This window comes from Mus musculus, chromosome 9 (assembly GCF_000001635.26).
Source record: "Mus musculus strain C57BL/6J chromosome 9, GRCm38.p6 C57BL/6J".
Lineage (NCBI taxonomy): Eukaryota > Metazoa > Chordata > Mammalia > Rodentia > Muridae > Mus > Mus musculus.
Window position 1 is genome coordinate 73637420 of NC_000075.6, and position 18111 is coordinate 73655530.

Genomic DNA, 18111 nt, shown 5'->3' on the forward strand with positions numbered 1-18111 from the left:
ATGTAAAAGACACTTGTTTTGTGTTTTCAAAGAAGCCTCAGTTTAACTTAATTAATAATTTATAGTAGGGCTGTTTAATGAAGAAAGCAATCTATTCCTCTTATTACACTCGGATTCCTCTTTTTAATTTGTAGCAATTAATACAGAGCATAAATGTTTTAAACCTGGAGTCTTATGAGACACAACAATTTAACAAACCAATTTATTATCTCACAAATATCTTAGTGGAATCAGGAAAACATAATCTGCCAAATTTGATAATTCAGATTCATTAGTCACAGCAGATAGAATTAGAACCCATTAAGTGTGGAGTTCTGCTGGTGCAGAGTATGTCTAAAGAAAAACTTGCTCATTAAGAAGGAGCAGGCTATGCTCTGTGTAACTGGCAGTCATGTGTACAAGCTGAAGTTTTATTGTTCATCAGATGGCATCTGAGAGACATAGTTTTCTCCATAATGCAAGTGAAAGAGAACTAAAACAAACAAACAAACAAACACCACTTAAACAGAATCAAAGACACAACGACCTGTGATGACCATATGTAATGTATGGGTAAGACATTATATAAGACAATCAGGAGCAGCTGTCCACAGGCTAAGACTGGGGTATTGATGCTACTGTTTCTGGCTGTGATGGCTGTGGCCCCCCATCCCTAGCAGAGGAACTACTACAGTTGATAGCTGTGTGCACAGGCAGAGTCAGTATTCCTTAAGAATATGTCCACTGGTGTTTTCCTCAACCCTTAGTGGATGAAGCCACATTTCTAACTGGATTCAGTGAGCTAAACAATTTAAATAAATTTACATGGAGAAATGGCTCAGCACTTAAGAGCAACTGCTGCTCATCCAGGGAACCTAGTTTAGTTCCTAGCATCCACATGGCCCCAGTTACAGGAGATCTGGCCCCCTCTTTTGGCCTTCATGGGTACTGCATGCACACATGCACATATATACATGCTGGCAAAACTCTCACACACATAAAATAAAACTAAACAACTTTTCGTGTGTTTGGATTTTTTGACATAGGGTTTCTGGGTCAATAGCTTAGCTGTCCTGCAACTCCCTTTGTAGACCAGGTTGACCACTGAGATCCTCCTGCCTCTACCTCCTGAGTGTGGGATTAAAGGTGTGCACTACCATGCCTGGCTAAATAACTCTTTAAAACTAAAACTTTTAATAAATGGGTAGTTAAGAGGCAAAAATGGTGAAGCTGGAATACTTTTTCTTGTACTTGCAATTATAATAGAATTTACTATAAGTTACAATTCAGGCTTTCTTGGCCTGGAAAGACAATAAAAATGATAAACCCAGATCTCAACAGTAAGACTGGATCTGTGTCATTGTTAAGATGGAAAAAAGGAAGAGACAGGAAAAATTCTGCAGTAAACAAAATAAAATCAAATCCTGGGAAACATTTGAATCACAGCCAAACAACTATGTGATTTGTAGTTTAAATATGAAAAAAGCTTATTATCACTAAATTGATATTTACTGATAAAAGTAAAATAAAAGTATTTATACGGTTTAATTAAAAACTTTCACTGTCATTAGAATATAGGTAGTACGTAAATGAAGGTAATACATTTTAGACATTGGAATGAACTCTGTCAACTTCTACATCCAGTGTACTTACTGATTGAGAACAGGGGTGTAGGCAGTTTTATCCTCATCAATAATAGTGACCATCAGTGTAATCAACTGTGGCCAGAAGTCCAGGTTCTTGGTGGTTGGTCCCTGGTCTTCTCGAGGGACATCCTGCTTCTTGCTCTGTTCACAAGGCAAGCAAGAGGCAAAAGAGGTCAAACAGGAAGGTTTCAGTCGCATGTGTGCTGTCCTGTCCACAGGAGGATCAGATAAACAGCTCTGAAAACATGTGCAGATTATGTGAGGGAAAAACTTTCCTCTCTTCATTGAGTAGGATGAAGCCAGCTGCTGGCCTCCCCTTTCTAATCTCACATTTGGCTAGGGTTTCACTTGGCTCTGGAAGGTAATTTCTCTCTCTCAATGCTACAAGTCCATAACCTTAGGAATTATTATATAAACTATTCCTTTAATATGGCTTCTTCCACAGATAGAAATAAAAGGTTACATGTATAAAGGTGTGTGTGTGTTGATGTGGTAGGGAACAGAGGGGAGAGATGGAGAGAAAGAGGAGGAAGGGAGAGGAGAGACAAAGGGAGGGAAGGAGGGAGAGAGAAGATGTGGGGGGGGGAGAGGAAGGAATAAGGGAGAGGCAAGAGAGGGAGGGAGGGGAGTGATATATTAAGCCCAATTATTTTGTCCAAAGTCATGATCATATCAAGTTTGAAAGACTCAAATTCACCTGGTTACAAACAACCTTGAATTCTGTAAGGATCACCTCTAGAATGCAGACTATGGCTTGGGATTGTCTGAACTCACGTTAAGGTTACAGAGAACAATAGTAATGGTAAATGTTTTAGATATAAATTTCATTTTCAACATACACAATTCTTTCCAACATACAGATAAACTATCCTGATTTATTTTACTGTCGGTCCTTAGTCTTAGAGTGCTTATTTTATATCTACTTGTTAAATTTAGACAAGAAATGTACAGAGAAACATAATTTCCATTCAAGAATACCAATAAGTAAAACATATGGAATCTATAACTACATTTTCTTTATCGCTGTGCTATGTCCAGAGTGTCTAGAACCCTCAGTCTGTGGCTGATGTGAACTGTGCATCAGATGTGACATGGCTCAGTTTACTCTGTACTTAGTTGCTATGTTTTCTGTTGGGACCAGAAGTTTAGCTATCCTGTGCTAAATGGCTATGTGTGTTTATATGTCAGCGCTTACCAAGACAGATAACTTAGCTATGTTTCAATGAGCCACCCCCTCATTATCATTCCCACTTAAGTGAGAATACGGTCCCTTATTGTGCTTCCTTTGGCAACAGAAGGAAGACTAGAAATCAGGTGAGTGTATCTAGTACCCATGGACATGATTCTAGGTAAGACAATCTGTTGTGCCTCTGTCTTAGTCAGGGTTTCTATTCCTGCACAAACATCATGACCAAGAAGCAAGTTGGGGAGGAAAGGGTTTATTCAGCTTACACTTCCATACTGCTGTTCATCACCAAGGAAGTCAGGACTGCAACTCAAGCAGGTCAGGGAGCAGGAGCTGATGCAGAGGCCATGGAGAGACGTTCTTTACTGGCTTGACTCCCCTGGTTTGCTCAGCCTGCTCTCTTATAGAACCCAAGACTTCCAGCCCAGAGATGGTCCCACCCACAAGGGGCCTTTCCCCCTTGATCACTAATTGAGAAAATGCCTTACAGTTGGATCTCATGGAGGCATTTCCTCACCTGAAGCTCCTTTCTCTGTGATAACTCCAGCTGTGTCAAGTTGACACAAAACTAGCCAGTACAGCCTCCAAACACAACATAGATAATTTGTGTGCTGTGTGTGTGTCCTGTGAAGGAATAGTGATGTTAAGTAACCATGAAAGGTGTTGGTAACAAGTTATATCTATGCTGAGAATCTGGAAGATCTGGGCAACAAAAGGAATAAATGATACAGAAGTGAGCCTGGAAATTTAAAAAAGAACAAGCTTCAATACGCAATAAAAACATAAGAAGGGAAATTAACATAAAGTCAACCACTATACAGCTGTTTTATAATGTTTGCAACCACCTCATGCTGAGATGGTTGTTTGACTTCTGCAAACTCCTGAGATAATGAAATCTTAGTTCCAGCACTCTGCAGGTTAAAAATAGGAACTCTGTAATTGGCTTAAGAAATAGGACAGAAGTCTTAGACACTTGGGCACTGAAGATCCCCATGAAGACCAGGGTGGGAACTTTATTGGCTAGGAAAAAGGAGAGCATTTATCCTAGTCTACATTTAGACTTGACTGAAGACGAGAATCTCTCTCAAGTGCCCTTCTATCTCCAAGGCAACCTGTGATGGTCTTGACATCTGTAGAAACAGCCTTCTTGATTTTGTCTTGCAGACATGCCGACTCTCCCTTTCTATCCATTATCTCTTCTGTCTCCAATAGCTGTACAAGAGGGATCTTCTCAGCTCATCTCAAATGTAATAAAACCCTTGTCAGCCTTGAAGACTGAGTACACAAGGACTGGACCTCACACGACAGAACTCTGAGCAAAGGTTTGTGGCGATCACTCTAGACAGCCAAACCAAAGCCCCTGTGGCAGCTGAGCCAAGCTAATTAAAGCTTGGTCAGTGGCTGACGCTCCTCAGAAAAAGCCACAGAAAAGGCCACATATGCTCTTCAAATCATCCACAGGGGCAACCCACTTCCATTAGTGTCCCTCTCGAATGACTGATGCTCAGTCATCCGCACACACAGGGCCTCTCACGTGGTCTCTGTGTGTGTGGGTTTCACACTTTCCTGTTTGCCTTTGAGTCTTTGCCCAAACAAAGTGATCATGGCTGACTTACTGTATATAGAAAGGACTGAATTTCAAACCGATGTTTTCATTTGCAAGGTGTTCAACTCTTTCCAAATATTAAAGGCTTATCATTACGTACATCCTAACAATATGGCAACTGAGAGCTGGCATAATATCTACTTCTTGTTCTTATCTGAAAAGAAAAACTAAGCACATGCTGGGCAGTGGTGGCGCACACCTTTAATCCCAGCACTTGGGAGGCAGAGGCAGACAGATTTCTGAGTTCGAGGCCAGCCTGGTCTACAAAGTGAGTTCCAGGGCAGCCAGGGCTACACAGAGAAACCCTGTCTCGAAAAACCAAAACCAAAACAACAAACAACAATAACAAAAACCAACAAAAACAGAAGACAAAAACAAAAACCAAACCTAAGCACATAGGGAACATGAAAGTGTGCAGCCTTTCTTGTTTTTGACTTCAAGTCCAAATTATATGGTTTACAGACATTATGAAAATTTCTGTATGTTAAAAATAAAAGGCTACTTATTCTGAGCTTTGTATCTTAAATAAATCTTCCCATAAAGTTATTGCTGCCCGTGTGAAACCCCTGCACCTCTTCTGAGTTCCTGACGATCCTGGCTAGTGTGTGCTCATCTGCAGTTTGAGTTGTAAGTACAGACAGGGACTACTTCATTTCCATTTGATTTCCCCCCAAGTTTTAGAGTGTTCCCACTTGCTCCCATTTAACTTCCATGCTCTGTTGTACCAAAGAATCCTACCTCGTTACTCATCTGTAGCTCATGTTGCCCTGGTCTTTTCATTTGCTTTTCCCGAGAATGCTGATTTAATTCTTCTCAGCTTTGAGGATCACGAGAGACCAGATCTGGACTCCATGGGAAGGAGGGTCCAGGAGGTTCCCGGTTTGGTTCCCCTCTCAGCTCTTCCCAGACTTCCCACTCTATTCATCCAGAGTGCCATCAGAATGCCACAGCTATGTCCACAGTGACATTAAGATCACTCACCTTGGCAATCTTAAAAGACTAACAATGCCCTAGTTACGCTGAAGCAAAATGGCATGAATCCCTGCTTAGGTTTGAAGAAGTCAATGTGAGAAGATAGAAAACAGCTCAGGGAAGCTTCTGTTTAGGAGCAGAGAAGCGTGCTCAGAAGGGAGCTGTTGAGGTGTTTTAACCTGATGTGAGTCTCTTGGTCATCACAGCAAGGAAGGGTAGGGCCCACTCCTAGTCAGCTCAGACACAGTAGACTCTGTGCATTTTAAAGTGAAATCAAGGAGACTGCCACAAACAATACAAAACAGGAAAAAGATGCCAAAGTTAAAACCAATGCAGAACCCGAGGCAAATTCTGCCCTTGCTCCTCAGTGCTGCTCAGGAGTTCTTGGCTGGTCGCACAGGAGTGAACCTTTCCCTTGTCCCTTATCACACGTCAGCTCTGGAAATGTCCATACGGACAATATCTACTCTGACTTCTGTGTCATTCCGAGATCATTTACAAAGATTTACAGGGTCACATAAAGTCAGAAAAGTGAGAAAATTAGACCTTAGGAGTCCAATGTTTAAAAAAAAAAACAACAACTCTATTATCACTTTTCTTCCCAATATTTCTCAAGATAGTAAAAAACAGTCATAATTTGTTTACCAGCACATAAAGAGGCAGATGAAGTATTTCTTATTAGAACAATTGAGAATTGTGTGAGTTGTTGATAAACAATAGCATCAGTATTTCTTCATCAATTAGAGAACTATTTTTTACTTTGTCCAATCAAACCCATATAGATAAGACTTTACATAGTCAGTAGTGTGTTACTTCTGTACAAATGAGAATTTTTTTTAAGCCAGTGTGGCCATTAATTTCAATACACTGCCAGCTCAACATGGTAAATGGGTTGTTTTTCAAAGTTGATAGAACAGCTAAAATTCCCAAAAAAGTATAATGTATAATATATATGTACATTTATATATATGTGCATATATTTATATACAGCAGTAGTGTGTTGTGCACCAGCAGCAAAAGCTACTCCTCCCAGGTCTGCAGTCATTTGAACAAATTTCTAGAGACAGTGAATATACTCCAAGTGAAAACGGAGATCCCAGAAAACAACAGTTTTGCTGTTGGCATGGTACCCAATGTCACACCTTTGTTCTTTTCTCACTGATCACCTGGCCAGAAAGCATTCCAAGACCATTATTAAAACAGTTCTCATCTGTGCTGGCTAAAAGACGTCTCCCTGCATTATCGTTAAACTCCATAAGCAGGGTCTCATTTAACAACAGCCTTGTCTCCTTTTGCCTTTGGCATGATCGCCACATCTCTGACTTAAATTACTTCCAATGTCTTCACCTTTGATCTACCTACTTCAAAGATACTTGCTGCTATTAATCTTTGATGCCGCTGTCATGATTGCTTTCCTCCTCGCCTAGATTTTTCTGACATGTGGTAGGTTACTTAAGCTCTGCCCATTAGAGGGAAAGAGGTGGGCAGCTACGCTTAAGGAAGCAGGAGACCCTGAACTAGATGGGTCTTGATCATATACTGGAGTAGCCCTTATTCTGTGGGGTCTTGAAATAAACCTACATTAGGAACTGCTGATGGCCAATGTGTCTCTAAGCCTGAAGCATTGGGCGGCTACCTGGCAATCACCTGGGTGCATGCTGAAATGCAGTGGCTCTTACAGCCCTTGTGGCTGGCCTGCTAAATCAGAATAACTGAAATTATTGATAGGAACCTGGACTATATCCACACAGCACTGTTCTTATGAAGTCTGGATCATAGGAAGAGCCAGGTAATAAAAGAGCCCTCATTTTAAAATGTGTGATAAGATTTCTGCAGAATGCCACAGTCAGCCAGACATTTGCTAGATTTCGTGTTCTGTCATGACAACAAACGTCTTTGATTTCACCTTTATACCTGACAAAGTTCCAAATGCACATGGATTGTGGGTGTAGGAGGTAGCAGATCATCTTGCTGACTATTTATGTAGCAGATGCATAGCTGCCTGCATGCTACAATGTTACACTGATGCATAGCTGCCTGCATGCTACAACGTTATACTTTTTTAGAACATGTAAATACTCACTAGGAGCAATCACTGACATCCTCAAATTGCTCACTGCTGCTGAACAAGAACAACAAAGTGATCAGAGGGGTGGATGGACTTAGAGAAGTGGCTGCTCTTGCAGAGGACCCTGTTAAGTTCCTTGCACATAGCAGTTCACTAACGTCTGCTCCAGGGGATCCAATGGCCTCTTTTGGCTTCCTATGGCAATCCCTTTAAGTGGTACATAAACTTATATACTGGCACTACACACACATACACACATATATGGTAAAAATAATTGTCTATTTCTAAGAGAGAGAGAGAGAGAGAGAGAGAGAGAGAGAGAGAGAGGAGAGACGTAGGACTTATATTGCTATGATAAAAAACAATGACCAAAAACATCATGGGCAGCAAAGAGATTCCTTCATTTAACTCTTCCACATTACCGTTCATCATCAAAGGTAGTCAGGGCAGAAACTCAAACAAGGCAGGAACCTGGAGGCAGAAGCTGATATAGAGGCCATGAAGGAGCGTTGTTTACTGGCTTGCTGTTCTTCGTGGCCTGCTCACTCAGCTACTTTCTTATAGGACCCAAGACCAGCAGCTGACAGGTGGCACCACTCAAAATGGGCTGGACTCTCCCACACCAGTCATTGATTAAGAAAATGCTCCATAGGCTTGCCTACAGCTGGACATTATAGAAGCAGTTTCTCATTTTAAGTTTGCTACTCTCAGATTTATTTATTTATTTATTTATTTAGGTCAAGTTGACATATAGGAATGATTGTTGCGAGCACCATAAACTAGAGAAGGTTCTAGCATAACATAAGAAGAGCACTTCCTTTCAGTGGTTATAAGAAGGTGCCTCACACAGAGCCTGTTGAGCCATGCCACTGGCTTCTACTACCTTTTAACACCTCTGCACTGGCCAGCAGGTACACCATTACATGAACGGGGGCAGCGGCAGGAGCACAGACATCTAACAGCCATGTGCATCATACTTTCCCCTTTGTTGGATGACTCACAGTCTTAGAATTAGAGGCATAGCTACATGGGAAATACACATAGCATCCATTTTTAGGTTCTGCATGGAGATTTCCTGTAGGCACTTCCTGGAGAAAAGGTGCTTTCTATGTTGGGTGTGTCTAAGTACCTGGGAGGCTGTGGTGAGAACTTCAAGACACCCAAGGTTTCATACTTCTTCTTATGTTGTGCTAACATCTTTAGTACCCCAAGAGTGCCATCCCCAGGGCGCATGTAGAGGGAGACAGTGAACTCCTAAAAATTGTCCTGTGACCTCTGCACATGCACAGTGGCGTGTGCATGCCAGTACAAATACATGCAAATAATAGAATGAATGAAAGAATAAATAAATAAATATGGCAATGATTAGATTGTGGTGGGTAGAGCCCTCATAAATGCAAGTCATTCCTTTGTGGAAGAGGACTAAGGAGTCTTTTCCCCTTTACTCCATTGTCTATGCAAAGATTTGGTGCTGTCTCATGAAACTAAATTATGAAACACCAAATCTGCAGGTGCACAGATTAATTTTGTGGTGTCACAGACAGGCTAAGAGAACAAATGCTGAATACTTAACTTGGTAGAATGTTGACATAAATAAGGGAAGATTTAAAGGGCTTTATGCTTTAGAGATGGGGAAGGTGTTCACAAAATCTGTTCCCTTTCCTTGGGTACAGAGCTACATGGGTGGATGCCGCCATGCAGGAAGAGGTGCAGGAAGAGGCAAGTGAGTTTCCTAGAGATGCCACTGTTTTGCTCATCTGTGATGGGTGTGCCCTAGAGAGGCACAGCTCCAGGGCTTTGTTCCAGGATTGCTTCTTGATACTGATGTGCTTTCTCTTGTTTGTCATTGCTATATTCCTCATATACCTGGCATGTGTGATTGGGCATGGGAGGACCCTCACTGCCTGTGGCCTGGTGTGATTACCTCCTGGGTGATAGCCCACTCTGTTGGGCAAGTTTCCTGCAGATCAACATGAAGATGAACTTTCATGCAATAATGCGGTTTAGAGAAGTTTATGGATTTGTGTGACACACATGAATGTTTAATGATTTTATGGAATTCCTGATTTGATTTAAGTAGTTTTAGGATGTTAGTTTGAAGAAAATAATTTTGTGAGGTTAATTGATAGAAAGTTTAAAGTTAGAATCAAGAATAGAATGTGCCTCAAAGAATGGCAGTGGCCTCATAGGTCAGAATGGGAGCACAGTGAGCCTCCATGCGTTACAAGCACATAATTGAACTAGCAAGAGAAAAAGGCCTGGGACAAGTTAATGCTCAAAGAAAACACTCATTCTAGGTTGGGTCTGAGTTCCTGGATCCTGGGATCTAGGGATGTGACCACAGATTTTCAGTGTGCACCATGAAGAGACAGGTCATGGTCAAGGACTAGGTAATTTCACTGTAAACGTAGGAGCAGAGAGCAGATGATTAGCCAGGCTAGCCAATCAAGATTTCAAAAATGAAAAATGGACTAAAAAATAAGATACAAACTAGATGATGATCTATTTCTTGGTAAATATAAATTGTCATCAGCTAAGCATAGGAAAAAACTTGGTACTATAGACTTGGCTTGCTTAAATGGTGTTAATCAATAACATAAAAATTATTGCTTTGGGGTAACAATGAACTTGTGAAGAGAGAGATAGATGAGAAATATTAGTTTCAGAAGAAGAATACATAATCAGTAATCCTTTGTAATTTCCTTTTGTGTACTGACTTTAATCTGATTTTTGGAAGCATATGTTTTTGTGGTGATTGCTTTTAGATAATATGTAACTTGTGGCTATGAGGTAATTTTCTTCTTACACAGAGACCTGAACTTTGTATAGAGGATATAAAAGGACTAAGGGAAAAAATCAAGTTGGAGTTTGTTGGAACTTGCTTCATCCACCTAGAGTGTGTAAATGTGTGTCCCCCCTTTTTTGTTGGCCCAAGAGAATTATGTTTTGCTCCCACAAAGAAAGTCTGCTGAGGGTCCAGCTGCTGAGTGACCAATCGCCGACTCCACACTTGGCCCTCCTCAGTTTACCATGTGGACTCGAAGCTAGCCTTCAACACTACACTACAGGGCAAAGTTAATTATGTTTTTACATACAAGCCATTCATTGGGAAAAACATGCTTTCTTTCCATGAATGTAGATGACCGTGATAAGTAGAATGGGGCTGAGGGTGATCTGTGTGTAGGCGAGAGTCTTAAGAGACTGGCAGCAGTGTCTTTTGGAACCTGCGACCTTACAGTCCTGTCATCATGCTAGGAGGACATTCATGGAGCCTGGAAGGGGTCACATGGAGAACTGTCAGAGTCCAGCTAATAGGAGTCACTTGCCATTTCCATGAAAATGCCATACCAACGACTGTACCTCAGCTCAGTCCAGTAACATGAGCCAAGCCACATGCAGGAGAGATGGCATTCACCACACTCCTTTGCAAATTATGTAAATCTATGGACAAACTATGCTACATTTTAAAACCATTGTGTTTTAGAGTGCATTGTAATTCAATAGATCAACTCAAACCAAGCGCAATACTGGCAGTATAACATAAATAATTTGACAAGACATAAAACATGTGTCAGTGAGGGGTTGAGTGGAAGCATGGAGAGATGAAGGGATTTCCAGGAGAAGGTGAATTGACTCAAACTTAGTCCTAGAAGCAGGAACAATAGTGAAATAATTGACCTCCCTTCCCTTCCCTTCCCTTCCCTTCCCTTCCCTTCCCTTCCCTTCCCTTCCCTTCCCTTCCCTTTCCTATTTTTGGTTAGACAAAAGTTGAGACCTGTCGTTTGGAGGGAGGAAGCAGGCAATGCTGCCTCCTGCAGTTTGTGTGGACAGCAGAGAACGATGTAGATATGGAAATCCTGGGTAAACCACTGGCTTTCCTACAGCTGTGTAGAAATTACAGGGAGAGATCAGCTGAAAGGCAAATGCTCATTTTTTTTCTCAGTAGAATTCAGAAAAATATAAAGATTCCAGGATTTCCTCTGCTCTAAAAATTATATATTCTCATCCTCAATCCTTTCAGAAGGCTCTCTAGGGAGCATGGCACATCTTAAGATGCTTAACTATGTGGTTATAAGAGTTATAAGACCTTGTAAGGAATCTGGGTCCAAAGAACAGCTTTGAGCTGTTGGAATAGTCAGTGTGTCTGGTATGGTTTATAAGTCCACCATGACATTGCTCTTTGATCCTTATTCCAAGATAAGGACCATCACAGATGCATTGAGTGCTGTTTTTATCTAGTGATATGTCCAAAGATATTTGAAATAAACATACCAAGTTTGAACTGGAAGGAACTAATTCTGCATGATACATGACATAATAAAATAAAGCACCATAGACCTTTGTCTTTCCAAGCATCTACTGGCAATAAAAAAGCCAGCCAAATCTTAGACTGTGACAATGAGTCAGAGTTTATGGAGCAGGATAGATGACTCAAGGTCATGGCCAAGAGCCTACAGCATGGAGCCAGGAGTTGGGAGAATGGAAGACCACAGAGAGCAGGAATGGCCCCCGGTCAAGCACTGATGATCTGTTACCAGGGACATTTAAGGATTTCTAGAAGCAGGATACTTAAGAGATGGTCCCATCTCCCATCTCATTCCTTTTCAGATGGAAATGCAAACAAAGTAATATAGTGGGTAGGCCTGACCCAGCCACAGGAGCCCCCTGCCTTGCACAGAACTTTGGGGGTGGGGGGAGGGTACGTCTGAAGTCAGGGAAACTATTCTTCTGGCTTTAAGAACTCAAGCTTCCATAAGTACTGTAGCTACAAGAATGAACTCTACTCAACAAGATTCTAGAGTCTGTAGAGATGACAGGTTCATACAACACCACAGGGTGTAAAGGAAGCTGGTGTTCAATGGCTTAGGTGTGCTTCCCTTACAGGCCAGAAAATAGAGAGCCAACCGTGTCCCACCACATACACACAGTAGAAAGTGAGATAACTGAAACCACAAAATTTACTTTGTATTCTAAATGTGAGTTTAAGTTTTCTTTCTCTCTCTCTCTCTCTCTCTCTCTCTCTCTTTCTTTCTTTCTTTCTTTCTCTCATTCTCTCTCTCTTTCTTTCTTCCTTTCTCTCTTTTCTTATTTATTTATTTATTTATTTATTTTTATTTTTGGCTTTGCTCTGGGTTTTTTAGCAGGTTCTATTAGCGGAGGCAAGAGACAGGGTCTGTCTACCCTCAAAAGAGAATCACTATGCAAAAGTCTGACTAACTTGGCTCCTGAAGCTCTCTGCCAACTACTTTATGGTCCCACTTATTCATGCAAGGAGAAGTGACATTGAAAACGTTGCCTCTGGTGATGGGTGCACCCACAAACTCATGACAGCTGTGGCTACCTATGGAAGACCTGCACAAGATCAGACCACACATAGTTCCTCCCTAGATGGGGGGGGGATGCTTTCTAGACCCCACCCTTTAATGAGAAGCTGCTGGAAGTTGACATTACTGAGGGAAGGAGAATTGCTCTTTGAGGATGTACCACTGACAGGATCCCCACCTTCCTGTATATGCCCCACAGTCATGCTTAAGGGTGGCACGTACTGGACTTTGTGGGTTATTAAACAAACAAACACATGGAGTTGGGAGGGTGTGTGTGTGGGAAATTGGAGGAAAAATTGGATTAAATATGACCATATTTCATTGTATAAATGACTGAAATTCTCAATAAAGAAAAAAATTTGCAAAGAAAATTGATATTAAAAACATTGCCTATCTATACACATAAACACACAGCAGTTGGTGTCACTTATACATGGCCTGCAAGAGAGCAAGCCAGACGAAGTTCTGGCATGGATGGTGAAGATGGCCTCCAGATCCCAGCCCCTGAAATTGTGGTGGCAGATATAGCTCAGGGGTCCATCACTTGTCTAATTTGCATAAGGCCATGGGCTCCATCCCTAACATTACAAATGAAAATAAAAATTCATAATGATTTGTGAAATGCATCCCAAAGAGCTAGATTTTGTCAGTCTGCAGTCTACATCCATCTCAGACACCATGCTCTGCACAATAAATGCATACCTTTTATAGGACAATTAAAATTAACCTAAAATTTAGCTAGTAAAATTTGACATCTTAGTGAAGACCTGTTTACTTCTTATAGTTATAACCCATGGGAATTTAAAAATGATTTAGTTTTCTTGTGTGAGTGAGTGGAAAACTCTCATACTTATATCATGTTGAAATACTGTCTGAAGGGGAAACCTTCTGAAGGCCTCAAACCCCAGAAAGCTATAAATAACTAGAGCACCTGCCTGAAAGCTATAAATAAAACCCTGACAAGGAGTTAAGGTGGAAATCAGGATGATTAACTGGCAGGCATTACATTCCGGTTTCCTCAGAAGTAGACCAATGGCAGGGTTGCAATTCAACATGAATTAGCTGGGCTCTGGTGGCAGCTACTATTACATCAGGACACAATGGCAGGTTGCTGATGTCTGATGGTTTATACTTGAAAAGGGCCTTAAAGATTTCAGGTCCTACATTTCTCTGTATAATGAGAAGTTTGCATTATCATTTTAAGGCATTTCTTGAGTCTAAAAAGTCACTCCAGGTGATCAGAGTTTCCAAAGCTGAAGTCACCAGAGCCAGGCTTTTCTGAACTGTTTCTCTGTGCCATGGAACTACACTGACTGGTGTCAGTCAATGGCTTGAGTACAGGTCGCTTTTGACACTGAGTATGTATAATATGTCATCATGTCACTGTCTCTCTCCTATTTGTATATAGAACACAATGGAAGTAATGTATAAACACACTAAACTATTGAATACTATAAATGTGAAGGGATGGCTCTATCAGTGACACGGGCAAGCTCGACACGTGAAGTCATGGAAGAGCAATGTGCTTGTGAGAAACTCTTTTTACCCAGTGTTTCTCATCACCCAGAGAAGCAGCAGAAGAGAACACAGTCAGTACTAACTGAAGAGCCCCAAGTAACCAGAGACTTCAGTATCAAGATCAGGAAAAACTTACAATAGGAACCAGGAGCCCTCACAACATGGTTGCTTCTTTTCCCTTTACCTCAGGTTCAGCAAAATCTTAGGCTCTCTTGAGCCACCAGAACTGGCTGAGGGTCACCTTTTCTTATTATTTGTCCAACCCTTAGTAAAATAATAAATTAGGAAAATTATGAAAAAATTAAAATCATAAAAGGGAAATAACAACTTTCCCAACTTGGTAATGTACCTGTCAATAAACAGGAGCTAGTATTTCCTCATTCCATGTCTTTAATAGCCAATAATATATTTTTATAGCCCAAACCATTTTAATCTAGGATTTCTTCTCAGATCTAGGAATTCATTGAGAAGACACAAAATTTGTGGTGCAGTCTTCTTTTTTTTTTTAAAAAAAATTTAGTGTATTTTAAAATTACTTCTACTTTATGATGTTGTGTATATGATTGTGTATGTCTGTGGGATTGTGTATGTGCACATGAGTGCAGGTACCCATGGAGGCCAGAGGAGGGCATCAGTGCCCTGGAGTTGGAGTTACACTCAGTTGTTGGTGCTGGGAACAGAACTCAGATCCTCTGTGATAGTAATACATTCTCTTAATCTCCAAGCTGTCTCTTTCTCCAGTCCCTCTGGTGCAGTCTTCCAGTTATGGAGCCTCTTATTAATGCTAGAACCATTACTTAGGAGTTTAGTGTCACACGGGAAATAGTAATCCAGAGGACCCATCACCAATACAGCTTATAAATGTGGACCTAATACAAGGCTGCAGTATAAAGACATAAAAGGAAAAGGAGTTAGCAAAGGTGATACTAGGCTGATAATATAATTTCCAGATTAACCTAACCCCACATAACTGCACTTTCACCCTAGCAGTGTCCAGTTGAAATTGAAAGGGTTTCTGAATCATCCATCAGGCGCCTATCAACTTCTCTTCAGCTAACAGCCCTTAACTTAAAAAAAAGCAAAAAATAAATAAATAAATAAATAACTGTGTAAAAAAACACAAGGAAGTTTATTTGTGGTGGTGACTGCAGGAAGCCCGTTCTTCCTCTTCCTCTGCAGTTCTGGATAGTCGTTCCGTGTACACATGCTAATCCCTCCTTAACAGAAGCGATTGTAATGTTTCCCCCTAATTAACAGTCGTGAACCGTTTCACCACCGTTGCTTAAGAGAACAATGCCATACTAACTAGCTCATTCTCTTTTGTGAGATGGATTCTGCCGCTTATTAATGATAGAGGGGATAATCCTAAAGTTAACATTTACTCAACACTGATTCTGTTCCAAACTGAAACCAGAGTCTCCCAGTCATAATGTAACAGCACCTTTCCCACACAGTGCATTTAATTGTTTACCTGTGTCTATTCTGTGAGACAGGCAACTCTCCTTTACTGAATAGAACCTCAGCTGTCCTGTGAATACTGAGAACTGAGCAGGCACTCCACAGTTATGAAGAAGATGAATGTGGGTTAGGTGTTAGCATCAGTAGGTCTGGGGAGGGAGGAGTTAGCTTAGATGCTGAAAAGTTGAATAAGGTGTTTGAGGTTCCACTATTTTACGCCCATTGTTCAAATGCAGGTCAGGAGAATTGTATATAGACAGTGACAGGAGTTCCTTCACAGAAGAGGTGACATTTGATTTGGTTACAGAAAGAGTCTCAAGATATCATCTAAGGAAAGGGAAGTGATAGAAGACAATTTGATTCCCACAAAAGCAAAATGGGCATCCCATCAGATCTGGGACCGACCCACGCTGGATTTAAAAAGTCAGTTTATGGTATGACAGCATCATCCCCTCCCCCAACACAAGGTGAAGTCCCAGTAGTAAGAAACTATTGGTTAATATTTGCCCAAATGCAAGGCCAGGATCAATGTGAGAATGACAAACTCCCTTGAGTGCAGAGCTTAAGGCTTGACGTGCACTCATAAGCTCTGGGAGTTTTAGCCTGGCAGACTTCAGTCCTGCCGTCCCTGTCAAAGTGCTTCTCTCTGTCTCTGTCTCTGTCTCTGTCTCTGTCTCTGTCTCTGTCTCTGTCTCTGTCTCTGTCTCTGTCTCTGTCTCTGTCTCTCTCTTCTCTTCTCTTCTCTTCTCTTCTCTTCTCTTCTCTTCTCTTCTCTTCCCTTCCCTTCCCTTCCCTTCCCTTCCCTTCCCTTCCCTTCCCTTCCCTTCCCTTCCCTTCCCTTCCCTCTTCCCTTCCCTCTTCCCTTCCCTTCCCTTCCCTTCCCTTCCCTTCCCTTCCCTTCCCTTCCCTTCCCTTCCCTTTCCTTCCCTTCTCTTCTCTTTTCTTCTTTTCTTTCCAGTGTGAGTTATCTGCTGCTCTGATCTCCAGAGCTATGTTTCCCAATCCACTGCCACCAGACACTAGTCAAACATGGTTATTCAAATTAAACAGGATTAAAAAAAATACTTATTTCGTGTTCCTAGTACTGATTCGAGTACTTACTAGCTACAGCTGGCTCAAGTTTGTGGTGCTGGGCAGGGCAGGGACACATTTTCTACAGCAGCATTCATGATTCTATCGCATGGATCTGACTTGACTCAGTGCACTCTGTAAGAACAGGTGCTCTGATCTCAGTTGGGACCAGCGCCTGAAGGGACTCCAGGGTGAAGACAATGGTCAGAGCATCCTTTGTAAGGATGCCACTTGTTGAATGCATCTTTTCTCTAGAAGCAGAGCTGTCACAGATTTAATCTTCACCATACATTCTTCCCCATGTTTACTGAGGAGATACCATATGGAAAGCATTGTATAAAAATGGAAGGAACGAGATTTTTCAAAGACAAAGCAGACTTAAAATGCTCCCTCCAAAGCGCCTGTCACATAACAGGTGAGCTGAATTGTTCTGTAATATACATAATAATATGAGCAAAATAACCGTAATTTTAAGTATAAAAATAACATCATGAATAAGAACAAAATACCAAAACAGAGTTGGGGAAATTACCCAGTTACATCTATCAGGAAATTGCTATGGGAAAGGTGGCAGCAAAGCTGAGCTTGGGGATAGGCAAGAGAAGCACGAGCATTGTAGTGGCGAGAACGCTATAGCACAAGGAAAGGCAAGAGGAAATGGAGGCTCCATGGAAGAACTTTCGGGACTGCTCAGACCATGAAGTGTGTGAGACTTGTCTTGTCTGGTTGTCTGATTCTTTTTGTTCTGACAGGTTCTAAGAAACAATTTTAATATCGATGGACCTGTATACATAAACAGCTCCCTTGAACATACTGAAACCCTGTAAGGTCATGTTTCCCCTTGAGATTGTTGATAGGTATTGATATTTCCTACAAAAAGATATAGCTGGCAGAGCCAGCACTCCAGGATCCAGCTGGGTTTCATGGAGTAGTTGTCTGCTCTATTCCAGCAGGGACATTAGAGCCTGATACCCACAAATGGCTGGGTGTATTTTAAGCACCCAGACAAGAGACATCTCAATATAATTAAAGATTGGACAGACATTTTTCAGAAAAACAAGAAAGATGACTACTATAAATTTCCTTCAGGATATCTGGGAACACTCATGCCTGTTGCTATAACAAAACACCCAGTGCTGAGATGGTGTTTAAGAGAAAGGTTGTCAGGAAGTTTCCTTTTCCCTCACTGTGTCAGATTCCTTTCTTCCAGCCAACCCCAATTTTCTCAATTATAACTGATATCCCAGAGTCAAACACTCATGAAGTTAATTAATAGATACAAT

General features: G+C 41.3%; 1 protein-coding gene across 7 annotated transcripts in view; it reads right to left on the bottom strand.

The window, feature by feature from the left end:
• Positions 1–18111, bottom strand: part of Unc13c (unc-13 homolog C) — a 528734-nt gene that overhangs the window by 157998 nt on the left and 352625 nt on the right. For all 7 annotated transcript variants that reach the window (XM_006510931.4, XM_006510934.4, XM_006510932.4 and 4 more), the window contains one exon: positions 1633–1766. In XM_006510931.4, the coding sequence (XP_006510994.1) occupies positions 1633–1766 (134 nt within the window). The remainder of the gene's footprint in view (positions 1–1632; positions 1767–18111) is intronic.